Below are 20,705 nucleotides of genomic sequence, written 5' to 3' on the forward strand. Positions count from 1 at the left end.
GATGCCGATACACGTAAAAATCACAAATATCGCCGAACGCAGCAGACTTGTATCGCCGATGCCGATACACGTAAAAATCACAAATATCGGCGAACGCAGCAGACTTGTATCGCCGATGCCGATACACGTAAAAATCGCAAATATCGGCAAACGCAGCAGACTTGTATCGCCGATGCCGATACACGTAAAAATCACAAATATCGGCGAACGCAGCAGACTTGTATCGCCGATGCCGATACACGTAAAAAACGCAAACATCGGCGAACGCAGCAGACTTGTATCGCCGATGCCGATACACGTAAAAATCGCAAATATCGGCGAACGCAGCAGACTTGTATCGCCGATGCCGATACACGTAAAAATCACAAATATCGGCGAACGCAGCAGACTTGTATCGGCCCGATGCCGATACACGTAAAAATCGCAAATATCGGCGAACGCAGCAGACTTGTATCGCCGATGCCGATACACGTAAAAATCGCAAATATCGGCGAACACAGCAGACTTGTATCGCCGATGCCGATACACGTAAAAAACGCAAATATCGGCGAACGCAACAGCCTTGTATCGGCCCGATGCCGATACACGTAAAAATCGCAAATATCGGCGAACGCAGCAGACTTGTATCGCCGATGCCGATACACGTAAAAATCGCAAATATCGGCGAACGCAGCAGACTTGTATCGCCGATGCCGTTACACATAAAAATCGCAAATATCGACCCGATATATCGGTCTAACACTACTCTGGGGGCCCCAAAAGTGCGTGGGCCCTTAGAATCGTCCTAATCCCCCCCCCTTAGCAGCGCCCCTGCCTGGTGGCTTAGTTGGCTTGTGCCTTGGGCCGGCTTACCTTGCTAACCGTCCCGTCCATGGGCTTGTGTTCGGTCATGAACTCGTCGAGGAACACTTTGAAGGTGTTGACCCAGACTTTGACGGGCGACTCGCTCCAGTCCCTCTGCTCCAGACGCATGCTCTTCTCCAGGATGTGCTCGAACAGAGCGTGCAGGTCCTTATAGCGGATGCTCCGGCCGTCGTCCATCTGAGGAAGAGACACATTTAGACCGGGATGGGGGGATGAGGAGAGGAGTGCAGTGATGGGGGGATGAGGAGAGGTGTGCAGGGATGGGGGGATGAGGAGAGGTGTGCAGGGATGGGGGGATGAGGAGAGGTGTGCAGGGATGGGGGGATGAGGAGAGGTGTGCAGGGATGGGGGGATGAGGAGAGGTGTGCAGGGATGGGGGGATGAGGAGAGGTGTGCAGGGATGGGGGGATGAGGAGAGGTGTGCAGGGATGGGGGGATGAGGAGAGGTGTGCAGGGATGGGGGGATGAGGAGAGGTGTGCAGGGATGGGGGGATGAGGAGAGGTGTGCAGGGATGGGGGGATGAGGAGAGGTGTGCAGGGATGGGGGGATGAGGAGAGGTGTGCAGGGATGGGGGGATGAGGAGAGGTGTGCAGGGATGGGGGGATGAGGAGAGGTGTGCAGGGATGGGGGGATGAGGAGAGGTGTGCAGGGATGGGGGGATGAGGAGAGGTGTGCAGGGACACTCACAGCCAGAGCGGTGGAGTAGGAGTTGAAGATGTTGAGGCGAAACTCTTTCAGGGCCTTCTTGAACACCACATCCACCGGCGAGTCCTTCTGACCGGCTTCAGCCTCCAGATCGCCGATCTACCAAACATCACACATATTTCACATTTGAGCTGATATGATGATGCTTTACCAGCAGAGTTCAGTAAACACGGGTCAGAACTCATTTCTCTGTGAATCGTTCAAAAACCAAATTATTTAATGATTTTGAGTAACACTTTATTTTACAGTGTCATAGTCACCCATCTAAACCGTCCATCCACCCATCCATCCATCCATCCATCCATCCACCCATCTAACCGTCCATCTATCTATCTATCCACTCATTTAACCGTCCATCTATCCATCCACCCATCTATCTATCCACCCATCTAACCGTCCATCTATCCATCCACCCATCTAACCGTCCATCTATCTATCCACCCATCTAACCGTCCATCTATCCATCCACCCATCTATCCACCCATCTAACCGTCCATCTATCCATCCATCCACCCATCTATCTATCCACTCATTTAACCGTCCATCTATCCATCCACCCATCTAACCGTCCATCTATCCATCCATCCACCCATCTATCTATCCACTCATTTAACCGTCCATCTATCCATCCACCCATCTAACCGTCCATCTATCCATCCATCCACCCATCTATCTATCCACTCATTTAACCGTCCATCTATCTATCCACCCATCTAACCGTCCATCTATCCATCCATCCACCCATCTAACCGTCCATCTATCCATCCATCCACCCATCTAACCGTCCATCTATCCATCCATCCACCCATCTATCTATCCACTCATTTAACCGTCCATCTATCTATCCACCCATCTAACCGTCCATCTATCCATCCACCCATCTATCTATCCACCCATCTAACCGTCCATCTATCCATCCATCCACCCATCTATCTATCCACTCATTTAACCGTCCATCTATCCATCCACCCATCTAACCGTCCATCTATCCATCCACCCATCTATCTATCCACTCATTTAACCGTCCATCTATCTATCCACCCATCTATCTATCCACCCATCTAACCGTCCATCTATCTATCCACCCATCTATCTATCCACCCATCTATCTATCCACTCATTTAACCGTCCATCTATCTATCCACCCATCTAACCGTCCATCTATCTATCCACCCATCTATCTATCCACCCATCTATCTATCCACTCATTTAACCGTCCATCTATCTATCCACCCATCTATCTATCCACTCATTTAACCGTCCATCTATCCATCCACCCATCTAACCGTCCATCTATCTATCCACCCATCTATCTATCCACCCATCTAACCGTCCATCTATCTATCCACCCATCTAACCGTCCATCTATCTATCCACCCATCTATCTATCCACTCATTTAACCGTCCATCTATCCATCCACCCATCTAACCGTCCATCTATCTATCCACCCATCTATCTATCCACCCATCTAACCGTCCATCTATCTATCCACCCATCTAACCGTCCATCTATCTATCCACCCATCTATCTATCCACCCATCTAACCGTCCATCTATCCATCCACCCATCTAACCGTCCATCTATCTATCCACCCATCTATCTATCCACTCATTTAACCGTCCATCTATCTATCCACCCATCTATCTATCCACTCATTTAACCGTCCATCTATCCATCCACCCTTCTAACGTCCATCTATCTATCCATCTATTTAACCATCCATCCATCCACCCATCTAACAATCCATCTATCCATCCACCCATCTAACTGTCCATCTGTCTATCCATCTATTTAACCATCCACCCATCCACCCATCTAATCGTCCATCTATCTATCTATCTATCTATCTATCTATCTATCTATCTATCTATCTATCTATCTATCTATCTATCTATCTATCTATCTATCTATTTAACCATCCATCCATCCACCCATCTAACCGTCCATCTATCCATCCACCCATCTAACCGTCCATCTATCCATCCACCCATCTAACCATCCATCTATCCATCCACCCATCTAACTGTCCATCTGTCTATCCACCCATCTAACTGTCCATCTGTCTATCTATCTATTTAACCATCCATCCATCCACCCATCTAACCGTCCATCTATCCATCCACCCATCTAACCATCCATCTATCCATCCACCCATCTAACCATCCATCTATCCATCCACCCATCTAACCGTCCATCTATTTAACCACCCATCTAACTGTCCATCTGTCTATCTATCTATTTAACCATCCATCCATCCACCCATCTAACCGTCCATCTATCTATCTATCTATCTATTTAACCATCCATCCATCCACCCATCTAACCGTCCATCTATCCATCCACCCATCTAACCGTCCATCTATCCATCCACCCATCTAACCATCCATCTATCCATCCACCCATCTAACCGTCCATCTATTTAACCACCCATCTAACTGTCCATCTGTCTATCTATCTATTTAACCATCCATCCATCCACCCATCTAACCGTCCATCTATCCATCCACCCATCTAACCATCTATCCATCCACCCATCTAACTGTCCATCTATCTATCCATCTATTTAACCATCCATCCATCCACCCATCTAACCGTCCATCTATCCATCCACCCATCTAACCGTCCATCTATCCATCCACCCATCTAACCATCCATCTATCCATCCACCCATCTAACCGTCCATCTATCCATCCACCCATCTAACCATCCATCTATCCATCCACCCATCTAACCGTCCATCTATTTAACCACCCATCTAACTGTCCATCTGTCTATCTATCTATTTAACCATCCATCCATCCACCCATCTAACCATCCATCTATCCATCCACCCATCTAACCATCTATCCATCCACCCATCTAACTGTCCATCTATCTATCCATCTATTTAACCATCCATCCACCCATCTAACCATCCATCTATCCATCCACCCATCTAACCATCCATCCATCTATATCCATCTATCTGTCCATTCATCGATCTATCCATCCATCCATCCATCCATATCTATCTATCTATCTATCTATCTATCTATCTATCTATCTATCTATCTATCTATCTATCTATCTATCTATCTATCTATCTATCTATCTATCTATCTATCTATCTATCTATCTATCTATCTATCTATCTATCTATCTATCTATCTATCTATCATTGTGTCAGTGTCATTGTTACATTTGTAGTTATTATAGTAATAACTATAAATTATGCATAATTACATGCAACTAACCTTAAACTAACCCAATCTCTAATTCCAACCCTAAAACATTAAACATTAAACATCACATTAAAATTGGATCATATTTACAGCTTTTAAGTGTGAAACTCTTGAAAAGTCTGAATGACTCCTGCGGTCATACACAACCATTCTGCAAAACTATAATATCAAACGGTTATTTCGTAATAAAAACACTAGGATGTGACAGTTTACATGCGAACAATTTACACAATTCATTAGTAAAACTATTCTCAATGCTAGTGTTAATTCTCCGTCATGCTAGTGTGAGCGGTTGCTGCGCACCTTCTTCATGAGGAAGTCGTTCATGCAGCGATAGTCTGCGGTGCTGGTGAGGATGTGCAGGCCGTCGTTCTGCCATGCGGACGCCTCCAGGGACACACTGCTGATCTTCACACTGCGCCTCCTCTTCATCGACATCATTCCCATCATCGGCTCGCGGTTCTCCTTGCTGTCGCGGCCGCGCTCAGACAGACCAGCGCGCTCAGGGCTTCCAGGAGGAGAGCCTGCGAGAGAGAACCCGTGTTAGAAAGCGGCATGTGTGGAAGACATCAGATTGAGAGTTGGTGAGATAAACGGCACACACCGTTCTTCACGTCGTCAGCTGACCGCCCCCTGCTGGACATCTTCTTATCTCCATGCTTGCTCTTACTCCAGAAGCGCATTTTGCCTCGGACCCTATGGAGAACGCAGAGCACATTTTCATGCACTAATGAGCAGTGTTGGGGAAACGCATTACAAGTAACTAGAGTTACGTAATAATATTACTTTTTCAAGTAACTAGTAAAGTAACGCATTACTTTTCAAATGTACAACTTTTTCAAAAAAATAACGCAAGTTACTTTTTCACATTTATTTGACTGACAGCTCTCCTACCCCCATGTTGAGAAAAATCGAGAGTAAGTGCAGAGGTGTGTGTGTGTGTGTGTGTGTGTGAACATGTTATTGTAGTTCTAGACTAAATGTGAGCATTTATTTATCTCACTTGCACAATAAAGATTCTGTCCTCCTCAAAATGAATAAAATCAGTCAAATTCAAAATTAGAGTACTATGCAAACCTCAAATATACAGTATAAATGTTAAATAAAACAAATATTTTTATGCTTTTAATCTACCTTTATTGACCAATGTCGTGCTGCTGACCTTCCATGATTCAGTTAAGCCATGAGCAAATATTACTAGATTTTTTGTTTTTAATGGTAAAACTTTTTTCTCCTGCGTCCTATTCTTCCATTATCCAGAATGGCAGCACATTTATACCTCAGCCTCAGGCTTATTATTTCAATTTTGGTATGAAGAGGTCTTTACATTTCAACAAAAAATGACTTTTTTTGCTATTAAAAAACAAAACAAAAAAGCAAGCCCAGCCCAGGTGAGAAAAAGTAACGCAAAAGTAACGTAACGCATTACTTTTCTTAAAAAGTAACTAAGTAACTCAATTAGTTACTTTTTAAGGGAGTAACGCAATATTGTAATGCATTACTTTTCAAAGTAACTTTCCCCAACACTGCTAATGAGTCATAGAAACATGACCATTATGATTTCACGTCGATTAGTAGCACGGATGAACTTTGAACTCTAGTCCTCTGTTAAAACCCTAAAAATCTTGATTGGTGTTTGATCATGATTGATAAATTTAATCAGAATTATAGCACAAATCAAGACAATGTCAGCTCATGAATTTATTCCACTCATTGACTCTAGTTTCCTGATTTATAATATTATCAAATAAACAGGGTTCGTACAGATACTGTAAAATGAACTTTTCAAGCACTACTTTTTTTTGCTTTTCAAGGACTACAATCAGAGATCTCACAGATAGATCAAAATAAACGAATAAAACAAAAAGGTACGAATAAAGTGCAGCACAATGACTGGTAACTTTAACTATTGAAACATACTATGACAAAGATATCGCTTTCCTTATTCAAACTGATTTTTTCTCTCGATATGATTGACCTGAAGAATGAAAGCTGTATCATACATGAGAAATATCATGTGAATCTATATCAGACGGGCTGCAGCGCTGAAGTATTGTTTTATCAATAAAATTAAACACTAATTTCACATAGTCTTTTATTAATTTAAGCATTTTTCAAGCACCTTTTCATAAATATGACTGTTTTCAAGGGTTTTCCAGGACTTAAAGAGTAAAATTCAAGCATTTTAAGAGCCTTGAACGAACCCTGTGTGGATGAACACACTCAAAAAACTCAAAAGCTAGCAAAACAACAACCTTTGTATTGTCACACGTTTAAGAGAAAAGCTCTGATTGGAGGATTTAAGCTCTTGAGATCTGGCAACCCCAGTCTACAATATAAGAAAACTACCGAGCTCCAAACATGACATGCAGGGAAAAAAAAAATTGTCCTGGCCATGAATTAACAACTTGTTCGCACTACTTAAAGGTGCAGTGTGTAAGTTTAGTGGCATCTAGTGGTTAGGTTGTGAATTGCACCCGCTCACCCCTCCCTTTCGAAGCACATAGAGAAGCTACGGTGGCTGACACAGGACAAAGATGTCATCTGAGACAGCAGAGAGTGACTAGCGCTCTGTAGAGAAGTTTGTCCCTTTAGGGCTACCGTAGAAACATGGCGGCACAAAATGGCGGCTTCACTGTAAGGGACCCGTGGTGTGTGTAGATAGAAACGGCTCATTCTAAGGTCATACACACATAACAGTCTTTATACTCCACTGAAAACATAGTTATGTGTATTATATTGCATGTCTGTCAATATATCCTCACAAATATTACACACTGCACCTTTAATAAAGCAGCATGTTTTACTAATTTGCTCCCTTGTTTTAAGTAAATTGTGCACACAATATAATATGTTTTCTCGTTTTACTAAATTATGGCCACAATGAAAAAAATTAAGTTAAATCAAAATTTAGAAGCGAATTAGTTCAATGTGGACACAATTTAATAAAACAAGGTGATGAATTAATAAACAGTGGGAACGAATTATAAATTCGTGGCCATGATTGAACTAAAACGAGTGAACAAATTAGTAAATAATGGCCATGATTTACTAAAAAGAAAGAACAAGTTCTTAAGTCATGACTATGATATTCACCAATCAGGCATAACATTATGACCACCTTCTTAATATTGTGTTGGACCCCCTTTTGCTGACCCGTCTCTGATGGACTCCTCTAGACCCCTGCAGTTTTGGAGATGCTCTGACCCGTCACAATCTGGCCCTCGTCAAACTCACTCAAATCCTTACGCTTGCCCATTTTTCCTGCTTCTAACACATCAACTCTGAGGACAAAATGTTCACTTGCTGCCAAATATATCCCACCCACTAACAGAGATCATCAGTGTTATTCACTGGTCATAATGTTATGCCTGATCGATGTATATATATATATATATATATATATATAGTAGACTGGGGTTGCCAGATGTCAAGAGCTTAAATCCTCGGAATAATTGCACTTATGCAACCTTACGTTTAAAACAAAAAACTACATTTCACTCTTTTTTTTGGTCAAAATATTGCATGTTTATATAATTACAGCTCATTTTTTAATGATGTCGTTATTTCGACCTCAGTCATGTTTGGTCATTAAGGAAATGAACAGTGGAATGAACCTCCTCTGACCTGCTATCTGTGTTCGACATGGACTTCCTGAGCGAATCCATTTTCCCAAGATCCCCCGAGGACATGGTCTTCTGGATCCTCTTCTGCTCTTTCTGAGACGACTTGAGACGGAAAAAGGCAAACTCAGAATCAGATCGTACGTGAATGAGAGCAGAGCGAATGGTTTTCAGATCTCCAGGAACAAGCTTTAGGCTGATAACGACAGCAAACCCAACTCACACGAGGGACAGAATGAGAGAAAGAGAGGGTGTTTAGATGAGAGAATGAGTGAGGAATGGAGAAATCCCATCCTGCCCATGTTAATGGTAGTCGCATGCATTTGCAAACTCGATTTTCATCGGTAAAAAGTTGACATGTGAGATCCAGGCTCAAGACCGGTCAATTCTTGACAAGAGCGTCTTCATACCTCATCCAGTCAGGTTGATTAGTCTTCTATCGGATTAGATTGGGTTATGAAGGAGATCAACGGTTGAGGTCAGTCAGGAGGCGTTAGCGGGTTTGCACACTGACCGAACATTAAAGAGTTAGTTCTGACCATCATGTCGTTCTGAATCCCTTTGACCTTCCCTCTTCCATCAGTGTTATTTCATTAGCCAAGTTTACATTCACTTTTTTTCCCACGTTTTGCAAATATGCGTTAAAAAAGATTGATTTTTCATTATATTTAGTAATCGCAGAAACACGAAAAACTGGAGGACTATAAGCTGAAGACTAAAATCTGTTTAATGTGTCTGTGGTATAATCTGAAAGAGACTCAATAACACCAAAGCTGATTGGCTGCAATATAAGCTGCATGTTGATCTCATTTTAGTCGTAATACAGCAAATTATATTTGGACTATTTGAAGAGCTGCAGGATTTCGATGAGCATTAGAGCTAGCGTTACATGGACGTAGGAAAATGAAGACCTGTTGAAAATCATTTAAGACCTAGAACAGAATAATTCATCGACTTCTTAAGGCCTAAAATTAAGATTTTGAAATTCTAGACTTTTTAAGACCCAGTGGAAACCCTGCTACATTTGGAAGATATCATAACATTTTTGGAGGTCGTGTGGGTTTGTAACGACATGAAGGCAATTTAATGCCAGAATTGTTTCTTCAAGAAAATGATCTCTGGCATGTTCGATTGGATCAGTGTGCAAAGCTGCGCGGTCGCTTCCGCTCTCGGTTTTACCATCTCGGAGTCGCTGTGTCCGGCCGGGTTGGAGTCAGGCGAACTGGGGGATTCTGGGAGAGAAAGGGGCGTGTACTCGTATTCCTCATCCTCATCATCCTCAGAATCAAGGCTCAGGAAATCAGAGCGCGTCCCGGCCATGCGCGCTTTCTTTTTACGACCGGCTCTGGTCACCTGATCGTTCACATTGATGATGTCAAACCAACTGATAGACACGGTCTCAGGAAAGAGCCAGAACTCATCCTGGACCCTAAAGGCCTTTGCACACTGAGTCCGAAATTTGCATGCAAAATTTTCGCACGTCAAAAAATAAATTCGACCTCACGTTATGTCAGTCACGCTTGCACACTGCCTTCGAAACTTTCGTCCGTCAAAAAAAAAATCGGAACAGGTTCGATTTTCTGCGTTTTTCGCATCCGTTTTCCATCTACAGTGCTGATGCCCAAACTAAAACTGCTGGCAGTGCTGGGGAATGAATCGCCAGTGCTCAGATACCTACAATTATATATACAAATATTATGTATCGAAAAATACTACAATATCACAGCTATAATTATAGCACACCAACTCCCTGTAAACCTCGCGCGCGCGTGTGTGTGTGCGCGCGCGCCAGTCTCTGTTCAGGATTGGTAATTGGCAGAGGTGGACAAAGTACACAACTCCATTACTCGAGTGAAAGTAAAAGCACTACTGGTCAAATATTACTCTGTTACAAGTGAAAGTTGTTAAAAACTATTTTTACTTAAGTAGAAGTACAGAAGTACTTGCTTTTAAAAGTACTTAAGTATCAAAAGTAAATTTCCTTTTTTTTTGTCAAGGCATTATTTTATTATTGTTGCATTGTTGTATAAATGCACGATGGTTTAAGCCAGTCAGTGATGCTCCATATGACCACCTTAAACTAATTTAAATACTTAAAAGTTACAAAGCTTTTTACAAAGCTGCTGTCACTATAAGGCAGAATGCACGGATCCAATACTCTGATACACATCCGACATTCCCCCAACTGTTTACGTTCCTTTAAGACATAATCAACTTTGTTTACATGAATACTTTCCAAAATGAAAATTGACATTTTGTGTGTATTGGTCTGTTTAAGTGCGAAAAAACACACAAAAGAAAGCTCTATTCAGTACTCGTGCTCTGGCATCTCAGAAAACAGACTGAACTGAGCTCGTTCATCAGGCTTTTTCAGATTCATCCATATGTATATGCTTCTCTTTCTCACAGACATTTACATTTTGCAAAAAAAATAAAAAAAACTTTTAAAGAAGAAAAAAAATCATCCACTGACTTGCAAAGCTGCTACAGAAACGACTTTTGACTTCGAGGATCTTGATAGAAATGTAGTGGAGTAAAAAGTACGATATTTGTCTTTCAAATGTAGTTAAAGTCAAAGTTTTCCTAAAAAATAATACTCCAGTAAAGTACAGATACTCAAAAAGTGTACTTAAGTACAGTACTCAAGTAAATGAGCTTAGTTACTGTCCACCTCTGATATTTGGTGGTCTTCTTTTTAATATGTGGCTCCAGTATCGCTAGCAAAGCATCAAACTGACCCACTGACATTCAACTTTGAATCGGTCTGGATAATCCGCAGCTCCTTGATAAGGGACGGCATTTTGTGTTGTTTTGCGTTTTTTTTCCGTAACGCATTCATTAATACGCATCGCACTCAGTGTGCAAGGTCTCTGTGCGTGACGAATTTTTCGGATCACAAATACGAAATAACGCATGCGAAAATTTCGGATTCAGTGTGCAAAGGCCTTAAAGGTCCCGTTTTTCGTGTTTTTTTGAAGCTTTGATTGTGTTTACAGTGTGCAATATAACGTGTTCATGTTTCGCGTGTAAAAAAACACAGTATTTTTCACACAATTTACTGATCTGTATACTGCTGTTTTCACTGTCCTCAAAACGGCTCGAAAGATTTCCCTGTTCTATGAAGTCCCTCCTTTGGAAACACGTAACGAGTTCTGATTGTGCCAGCGGTTCCCGTGTTGTGATTGGACAGCAGCTTAGGGCGCGCAGAGCGCACGTTACCGGAAAGGTCGCGCCTCTTACCATAACGGGGATGCATGCGCTCAATGATCTCTAAGTACAGCGGCCCTGGGAAAGCCAAACAAAGGTGACTTGACTCCGGGATGAAAATAACAGCGTCTCGACAACATGGCAACAAACAAACTATACACACGCAACCGAACGCAACACTTCCTATTCTCCACGCGGGAGCAACAAGACCACGCCCCCTTTTTCGCGTGTTCTTGTGGGCGGAGGTTAGTCGACAAACTGCTCTACTGACGTCATTAAAGCAGGAAGTACCAGGATGTAGAACAAACCAGCCGTTCGCTGTAGGCTTTGAAAGGGAACTTCTGTTAAATAAAATATCTCGCTTGGCATTGAACTTTGAGCTTTATAATTTTACAGGTATTATAAATGCTCTAACAGCAACATTACACACTAACTAAAGTTTGAAAAATGGGATCACGAAGAACAGGACCTTTAAGAGACACATCTGACCACTACAGAGTGTGTGTGTGCGCTCACCTCTCTGCTCTTCAGCGATCTGAATCCCGCTTCTCTCTGGATCGCCAGGGATCGCTCCTGATTCACCAGGTCTTTGTCCGACCTGAAAAACACACAGCAAACCTCTTTCACAACGATCACAAGTTGATTACACCTAAAAATGTCTGCATTAGAGGATAAATATCAGCTAAAAACTATAATCTGTAAACAGGAATATCTTTTTAAAGGGATCGTTCACCCAAAAATGAAAATTAGCCCATAATTTCCTCACCCTCAAGTCATCCGAGGTGTGTATGACATTCTTCTTTCAGACGAATAAAATCTGAGTTATATTACAAAAGTCCAGGCTAATCCAAGCTTTAGAATTTGATTCATAGTTGCTCTGTTTTTAAAGTCTATAAAAGTGCATCTGTCCGTCATATAACTGCTCCAGCGGCTCTGGGGTGTTAATAAAGGCCTTCTGAAGCAAATCATTTGTGTAAGAAAAATATCCATATTTAAAACTTTATCAAGTAAACTTTCGGCCGACCGCCTTCCGTATTCAATTTCTGGAGAAAGTGTTGAAAGTTCCCCTGCGGATGGAAAGACTAACACGACCAGGTTATGACGTCACGAACACATCTGGAGTTTCACTTTCAACTTTCAACACTTTTCCACAGAAGGCGGAGGCCGAAAGTTTACTTGATAAAGTTTTAAATATGGATATTTTTCTTACACAAATGATTTGCTTCAGAAGGCCTTTATTAACACCCCAGAGCCGCTGGAGCAGTTATATGACGCACAGATGCACTTTTATAGACTTCAAAAACAGAGCAACTATGAATCAAATTCTAAAGCTTGGATTAGCCTGGACTTTTGTAATATAACTCAGATTTTATTCGTCTGAAAGAAGAATGTCATACACACCTCGGATGACTTGAGGGTGAGGAAATTATGGGCTAATTTTCATTTGTGGGTGAACTATCCCTTTAAGTCTTTCCCCACAATTGACAGAATTTGGACACCTTTTGAACAGTTGTAGCTCCACCTACGGGCCGATGTAGAAACATTGGCATGCCTCTTTGGAATCATGAGCCGCGTGTGCTCACCTAATGCTGTGAACTTCTGAGATTTCGTCTAGGAATGATAGGCTTTTGGGTAGACTTGGCTACACCATTTTTCGAAATGACCCAGCTATAGCTATCCAAAGGCCAAAATTCAAAGAATTTTTGATAGTTATTGACCTAGAAAGTCCTGAGACTGCCACAGTGGTTTTAGCGATGTTGAGGCAGAAACACAAGACTTGTTCATTACAGAAAACAATGTGATTAATTAGGGTTTTTTTTTCATCGATTCCCAGCACTACCTAAAACAGAATCATCTGCTGCAGTTTTCCAGCTGTTTATTCAAGAGCATCTGTTTGTGAACAGACGGAGAGTCCATTGCTTTTTTTGTTTTGTTCATTTATTGTGGATATTTAAAATGCTTTCCATTTTCAGTGTTAAATAGTCTTTAGAAATAAAAGTTTATTGATCTTTGAAAAGGTGTACCTGCATTATTATGCCATTTTCATTATTTTAGATGAAAATGGTCTCAGAACGACAATATTATCGTTTATCAAAATAATTTCTTGACCAATTTATCGTCCAGCAAAATGTGCCTACGCCCTAAGACTCCTGATATGAGAATACTCAAATTTCTCTGTGTTGTTGTTATTGTTTGTTCAAGAGCAAAAGAGAACTCGATGTGAGCAGGAAACTGATGCGATTCTGTCTGTGTGTCGAGTGTGTGTGTGTGTGTGTGTGTGTGTGTGTCTCGATTAGCTGACATGAGACGCAGCCACATACAAAGGACATTGACACACACACACAGGACATTGACACACACACACACACACACACACACACACAGGACATTGACACACACGCACACACACAGGACATTGACACACACACACACACACACACACACACACACACACACACACACAGGACATTGACACACACACACACACACACACACACACACACACACACAGGACATTGACACACACACACACACACACACACACACGCACACACACACACACACAGGACATTGACACACACGCACACACACAGGACATTGACACACACACACACACACACACACACACACGCACACACACAGGACATTGACACACACACACACACACACACACACAGGACATTGACATACAGCGCGTTCTCTTGTGTCTTATCGCACTTAGAAACATTTACATTAGGGCTGCGCAATATATCGAAATATCGCAAATGTACATATCGCAATATGCATATCACAAGGGCACGCAATACCTGAATGATTTTAATGGCTACTTCAACATTGTGAAAAGTGTATGTTTTAGGTCGACGCATATATCAGAGAATAGACTTGAGCACACGACTGATACTTATGAGACTTGCTTGACGTTAGAAAGAGTTATTAAACACAATAACTTGCGAAAAACAACTCCTTGCAGTCTCGCTCTTTCTGACACACACACACCGAAACGTGCGCACAAGCCGTTCTTTTTTCCGTGTCTTGTTACACACTCGAACTGTCAAATACACACACAGTTATGTCTTGATGAGTATTCATGTAAACACAGTCGGTTATGCTTTAAGTGAAAGATATCAGTTGGGGAAAGAAATAGATTTTACACAATTAAAGGGTTAGTTCACCCAAAAATGTAAATTGTGTCATTAATGACTGAGCCTCATGTGGTTGGACACCCGTCAGACCTCCGTTCATCTTCAGACACAAATGAAGATATTTTAGTGTAAAGCTGATGCTCTGAAAGGCCTCCATTGGCTCAACTTTACACTCTCAAGACCCTTAAAAGACACTAAAGACTAAAGTTACAAAGTCCATCTCACTACAGCGGCTCTACAATAACTTTATGAATCGACGACAATAGTTTTTGTGCGCAAAAAAACCCTAAATAACGACTTATATAGTGATGACGATTTCAAAACACGGCCTCATGAAGCTTCGAAGCGTTATGAATCAGTGAGTCGATTCATGATTCGGATCGTGTGTCAAACTGCTGAAATTTGGCGATTCAAACCGCTGAATCGACTCACTGATTCATAACGCTTCAAACCGCTGAATCGACTCACTGATTCATAACGCTTCAAACCGCTGAATCGACTCACTGATTCATAACGCTTCAAACCGCTGAATCGACTCACTGATTCATAACGCTTCAAACCGCTGAATCGACTCACTGATTCATAACGCTTCGAAGCTTCATGAGGCCGTGTTTTGAAATCGTCATCACTATATAAGTCGTTATTTAGGGTTTTTTTGCGCACAAAAACTATTGTCGTCGATTCATAAAGTTATTGTAGAGCCGCTGTAGTGAGATGGACTTTGTAACTTTAGTCTTTAGTGTCTTTTAAGGGTCTTGAGAGTGTAAAGTTGAGCCAATGGAGGCCTTTCAGAGCATCAGATTTACACTAAAATATCTTCATTTGTGTCTGAAGATGAACGGAGGTCTGACGGGTGTCCAACCACATGAGGCTCAGTCATTAATGACACAATTTACATTTTTGGCTGAACTAACCCTTTAAAAGCTGTGTGACGTGAACTCACTTGGAGAAGGTGAGCCGGCTGCGTTTGGGAGAGAAGGCCTGATTGGCTCTCTCTTTCATGCTGATGCTGATGCTTTGGGAGACGAACTTCTTCTGAATGTCCTTGTTGGGCTCTGCTTCCCTCAAGTCCAGCTGGAGGGGTTTGGAGGCGGAGACCAGGCCGTGGTTCAGGGGTTCAGGGCTCCAGTGGGCGTCTGGATGATCGAGAGCGGACGCCCCATTGGAGAGCGATTCCCACTGCTCCGCTTCCATCTCCAGGCTCTGCAGAGCTTCGACAGGCTTCTCCTTCTGCATGCTGATGATGAGCACCACAGACTCCTTCTTCTCGGGGCGGCTGGGCGTCGGCGGAGCACTCTTGAGCGGACTGCCATCCTCATCTGCGATGTAGAAGTGCGGTTTGAAGGACGCCGGGCTGCTTTGGTTCTGCTCCATCGGCTCAGAAACGTCCCGTTTGGTCGACTCCTCAAAGCTGTCCTGGCTATCTGTGGAGGCCTGAGGAGACGAAGGAGGATGTTCTGAGGTCGGCCCTGAACTGGACCGGACCTTGAGCAGCTCTAAACTGAACGTGGCCTGCTCGAGTTCCCGCTGCCTCCTGCTTTCCCGTTTGGATCGGCTCTTTAGCGTGCTATCGTCGACGGCTCGAGGAGGCTCGGTGGATTGATTTTCCTGTACCTCCTCGAGCCTCTCGGATGGCTCGACTCTTGTGTTTTGAGGGACGGTTAAACTTTGGGTCACAGTGTTTGGATGCTCTTCACCATCGGGGGTTTTCTCTCCAAGCCGCTGATCCCTCAGAATGCGGCATCTTGGGGGAAAAAAACAGGAGTTCAGTTCTTTTTGACCTGTGTTTTATTTTTTACTTCATCTGAATGGTACGAAACTTGGTAAAGGTTTTGGCACTTGACATGTGAACATAGACAAAACACATGGACATGATTCGAAAAAGGCTAAATGGTCCTGAAGAAAATAGTTTGAGGTCAAAAATGTATTGGAAATGAATGGGAGCGTTTGGGACTGCTCTTGAACTGACATTCTGACATCTTTTTATTTTTGACATTAAAAATACACGAAAGAGCTCAATTCACTTTTTTTATAAACATCTATATAGTTTTTAAACTTTGTTTTTCTGTTTTAGTTAGCATATCATGTTAAGCGAAAGCTTCAAATAAGTTTATTTATTTTTTTAATTTCAGTTAACATTTATTTAATTTCAAGTAACGAAGATTTTTGGTTTTAGTGAACTATTATAACGCGGCTCACAATCAATGAATAACACACATTTATGTCAGGCTATTGTTTATGAACTAATGCTGATGAATAATGACAATGTTCACTTTGCGATGTTTATATAGTAATGTGTTTTAGACGGTTGTAGCGATGCATATTTTATCTCCTGAACTTGAATGAGCAACTGCAATAGAAACGCGAGATTTCAAAATAAGAGTCCTGGTGTGTTTCGAGCTTGTTTATAATTTAAAGTCACGCATTATATATTCGTTTTTGCTTAAACAATAAACTGTATTTTATTTAATTCCCATTTAATTCATAGTCAGGAGGAAAGAGCAGTATTTGACACATATTCAATAAAGTATCAGGGTTATAATAGTTCACTAAAAGCATAAAATAATCTTCGTTACTTGAAATAAAAAAAATGTTAACTGAAATTAAAAAAATAAACTTAATTGAGGAGACTAAAACTAGACTAAAACTAAAAACAATTCAGGTGACTAAAATATGAGTCAAACTAAATGGCGTAGGGGTCATGGGTTGTCCTAAATGTGTGTGTTTGTACCTCTGGCGAGCGCGGCGCCCCCTGCAGGCCGCCTGTAGCGTGAGCGCGGCCCGGCGCTGCTGCAGGAAGTGGACTCTCAGAGTGTGTGTCCTCCAGATGTTCTGTATGATCCGGGCCGCCCGCCGCCGGGTCTCCAGAACCCTCCTCCAGAACCTCTGGATGAGCAGCGCCGCCCTCTTCTTCTGCAGGTACGGCCGTCTCGCTCTGAAGCCTCTCCAGGCCGCCTGCAGACACACTGCCGCCCCCTGCTGGAGCTCCGGCTCACACACACCCTCGTCTGCAGGACTCCAGCAGCCACGCCACCAGCGCTGAGGTCAGACAAACATCATCACTGCCATACACTGCTTATTACACATTACACGCATTTGCTTTACTTTTTTAATATTTAATTTCATTACATTTTTGTGTTTGTATTATAATTGTTTTCACTACTTTATTGCATGTGATTAGTTGGGGTTCTGTTAATTGTGATAATATTCAGGAGTTGGGTTTAATAAGAATATGTTATTTAATATATAATTTAAAATTATGTATATTATTTAATATTTAGTTAATTAATTTATATACATTTTAAGATGTATACTTAAAAATTATAAATAATATATATAATATATATAATTTATAAAAAATGTTTTATATATAAATGTATTTATATATTTATTAATTAACTAACTATGCTATTAAATAAATATAAAATATATACAAAATAAATATATATATATATATATATATATAGAGAGAGAGAGAGAGAGAATATATTTTAATATAGTATATAATATAGTTTTTTAAATAATAAAGTATATATTTATATAATAAAATATTTTTTTTTATTTAATATTATATATAGTAAACATTTCAAAAAGAAGTTTATATATTTCAATTTACATATTTTTAGTATATATTTAGTATAGTATATATTTTATATTTCGTACATTTTGAAAAATGTTAATTTAAAAAATAATTATTGTATATATTTGTAAAAATATTTTTTTAATACTTTATATATTTTTAAAATGTATATAATTAAAATTAATGTATACATTTGTTAAATATTTCTTTAAAATAGTTTATGCATTTAAGTATTTAATAATTACATGCATATTTTAAAAATGTTTATATTGTTTATTAATTTACATTACTTAAAAAAATATATATATATATTTTTTAATCAAAATAATGTATTTATATATATATATATATATATATATATATATATATATATATATATATATATAGAGAGAGAGAGAGAGAGAATATATATTTTAATATAGTATATAATATAGTTTTTTAAATAATAAAGTATATATTTATATAATAAAATATTTTTTTTATTTAATATTATATATAGTAAACATTTCAAAATGAAGTTTATATATTTCAATTTACATATTTTTAGTATATATTTAGTATAGTATATATTTTATATTTTGTACATTTTGAAAAATGTTAATTTAAAAAATAATTATTGTATATATTTGTAAAAATATTTTTTTTAATACTTTATATATTTTTAAAATGTATATAATCAAAATTAATGTATACATTTGTTAAATATTTCTTTAAAATAGTTTATGCATTTAAGTATTTAATAATTACATGCATATTTTAAAAATGTTTATATTGTTTATTAATTTACATTACTTAAAAAATATATATATCTTTATATACTTTTTAATCAAAATAATATATTTATATATATATATATTTCATCATTTGTATATTTTTCTAAATGAATATAGTCCATTAACAATATTATTGTAAAAGCGTATAAATTTTTTACAAATGTGTTATATATATATATTTTTTAATAGCTGTATTAATTGTTTTAATTAATTAATATGTAATAATTATTCATAATTTTATAAATTTAATAATTTATTGAACATTGGTGTATTTTATCATGCCACCATTTTATAAAATGAATAAAGGCTGAGCATTAAAGTGACTTCACCATGGTGTGTTTGATTGTGTTAAATCTCAGTGTGATTTTGGGGGTTTGTCGATCGGGATGATAATATTGCACAATTGTATCTTATGTAGGTTTATTACAGGTAGTGTTTATTCGTTTATTATGGGCTGTATAATATGTTATTATTCCTTTTTGTTTCTTGTTAAACCTCATGTGATTGAAACGGACACCGCACACATGCGTCTGATCAAACCTAACGTGTAGTTTGGGATCGTGAAAAGCTCTTTGTTTTGATGAAACTGCTCCAGATGAGAGAAACCTTCCCTCTGAGCTCGACTGAACCAAACCAGCAGTCAGAAAACATCAGAAAACACTTCACAACGGATATCACACCAGCCCATCAGATTACAGCCTTCCAGGTGTGTGTGTGTGTGTGTGTGTGTGTGTGTTCTGAGGCTACAAGCGCACCGTCCACATGTGTGTGTGTGTGTGTCCAGATCAGGAGTGTTTATCAGATCAGAGACAGGAACGCTCAGCCTCTACATTTATTTCTAATTCAATTCCACTTCATTCTGGTTTTATATTGTAAAATAGTTTATATTTGCATCCATAATATATTATAAATGTATATTAAATGCACCAATAATTTGGTTATAGAATGATTATGTAGCTATTACTTTGTTTATTGTGATTATTTCATAATTATTCATATACATTTTAATAGTCATTTTATACATTTCAGAGTAATATATACATAAATAGTCAAATAAATATTCACTAATATTTTTAAAAATTTATATTTTTATATTTTATACATAAAAAATGTATATACTTCATAAATTATATATTTCAAAAATGTATACAATTATTATAAACATTTCAAAAGGATGTTTTATAAAAAAAATTATATTATATAATTTATATTATTATTTTTTAAATGTATGTTTTACATTTCATACATATTTTGACATTTAATTTTTTATATTTTTTTAATTTAATATTTTCTAAATAATTTACTTATTTTTAGAAAATAACTTATTAATTTAAAAAAATATATATATATTTTTTTTATGAATATAATTAAAACATTTTTTAATTTACATATTTAAAAAATAATTATAAATAATAAATAATATTAAATAATAATGTCTCAGGTGTGTGTGGAGTGTGTATCTGAATGTCTCAGGTGTGTGTGGAGTATGTATCTGAATGTCTCAGGTGTGTGTGGAGTGTGTATCTGAATGGCTCAGGTGTGTGTGGAGTGTGTATCTGAATGTCTCAGGTGTGTGTGGAGTGTGTG

At 39.3% G+C, this 20,705-nt stretch overlaps 1 protein-coding gene across 2 annotated transcripts in view; it reads right to left on the reverse strand.

The window, feature by feature from the left end:
- Positions 1 to 20,705, reverse strand: part of myo9ab (myosin IXAb) — a 166,732-nt gene that overhangs the window by 30,762 nt on the left and 115,265 nt on the right. For both annotated transcript variants that reach the window (XM_079810159.1, XM_079810160.1), the window contains exons 24-31: positions 17,497 to 17,804; positions 15,709 to 16,509; positions 12,139 to 12,220; positions 8,420 to 8,520; positions 5,397 to 5,488; positions 5,096 to 5,316; positions 1,553 to 1,669; positions 853 to 1,041 (exon numbers count right to left, since the gene is read on the reverse strand). In XM_079810159.1, coding sequence (XP_079666285.1) covers positions 853 to 1,041; positions 1,553 to 1,669; positions 5,096 to 5,316; positions 5,397 to 5,488; positions 8,420 to 8,520; positions 12,139 to 12,220; positions 15,709 to 16,509; positions 17,497 to 17,804 — 1,911 coding nt within the window. The remainder of the gene's footprint in view (positions 1 to 852; positions 1,042 to 1,552; positions 1,670 to 5,095; positions 5,317 to 5,396; positions 5,489 to 8,419; positions 8,521 to 12,138; positions 12,221 to 15,708; positions 16,510 to 17,496; positions 17,805 to 20,705) is intronic.

Source organism: Gobio gobio, assembly GCF_949357685.1.
Source record: "Gobio gobio genome assembly, chromosome: 25".
Classification (NCBI taxonomy): domain Eukaryota; kingdom Metazoa; phylum Chordata; class Actinopteri; order Cypriniformes; family Gobionidae; genus Gobio; species Gobio gobio.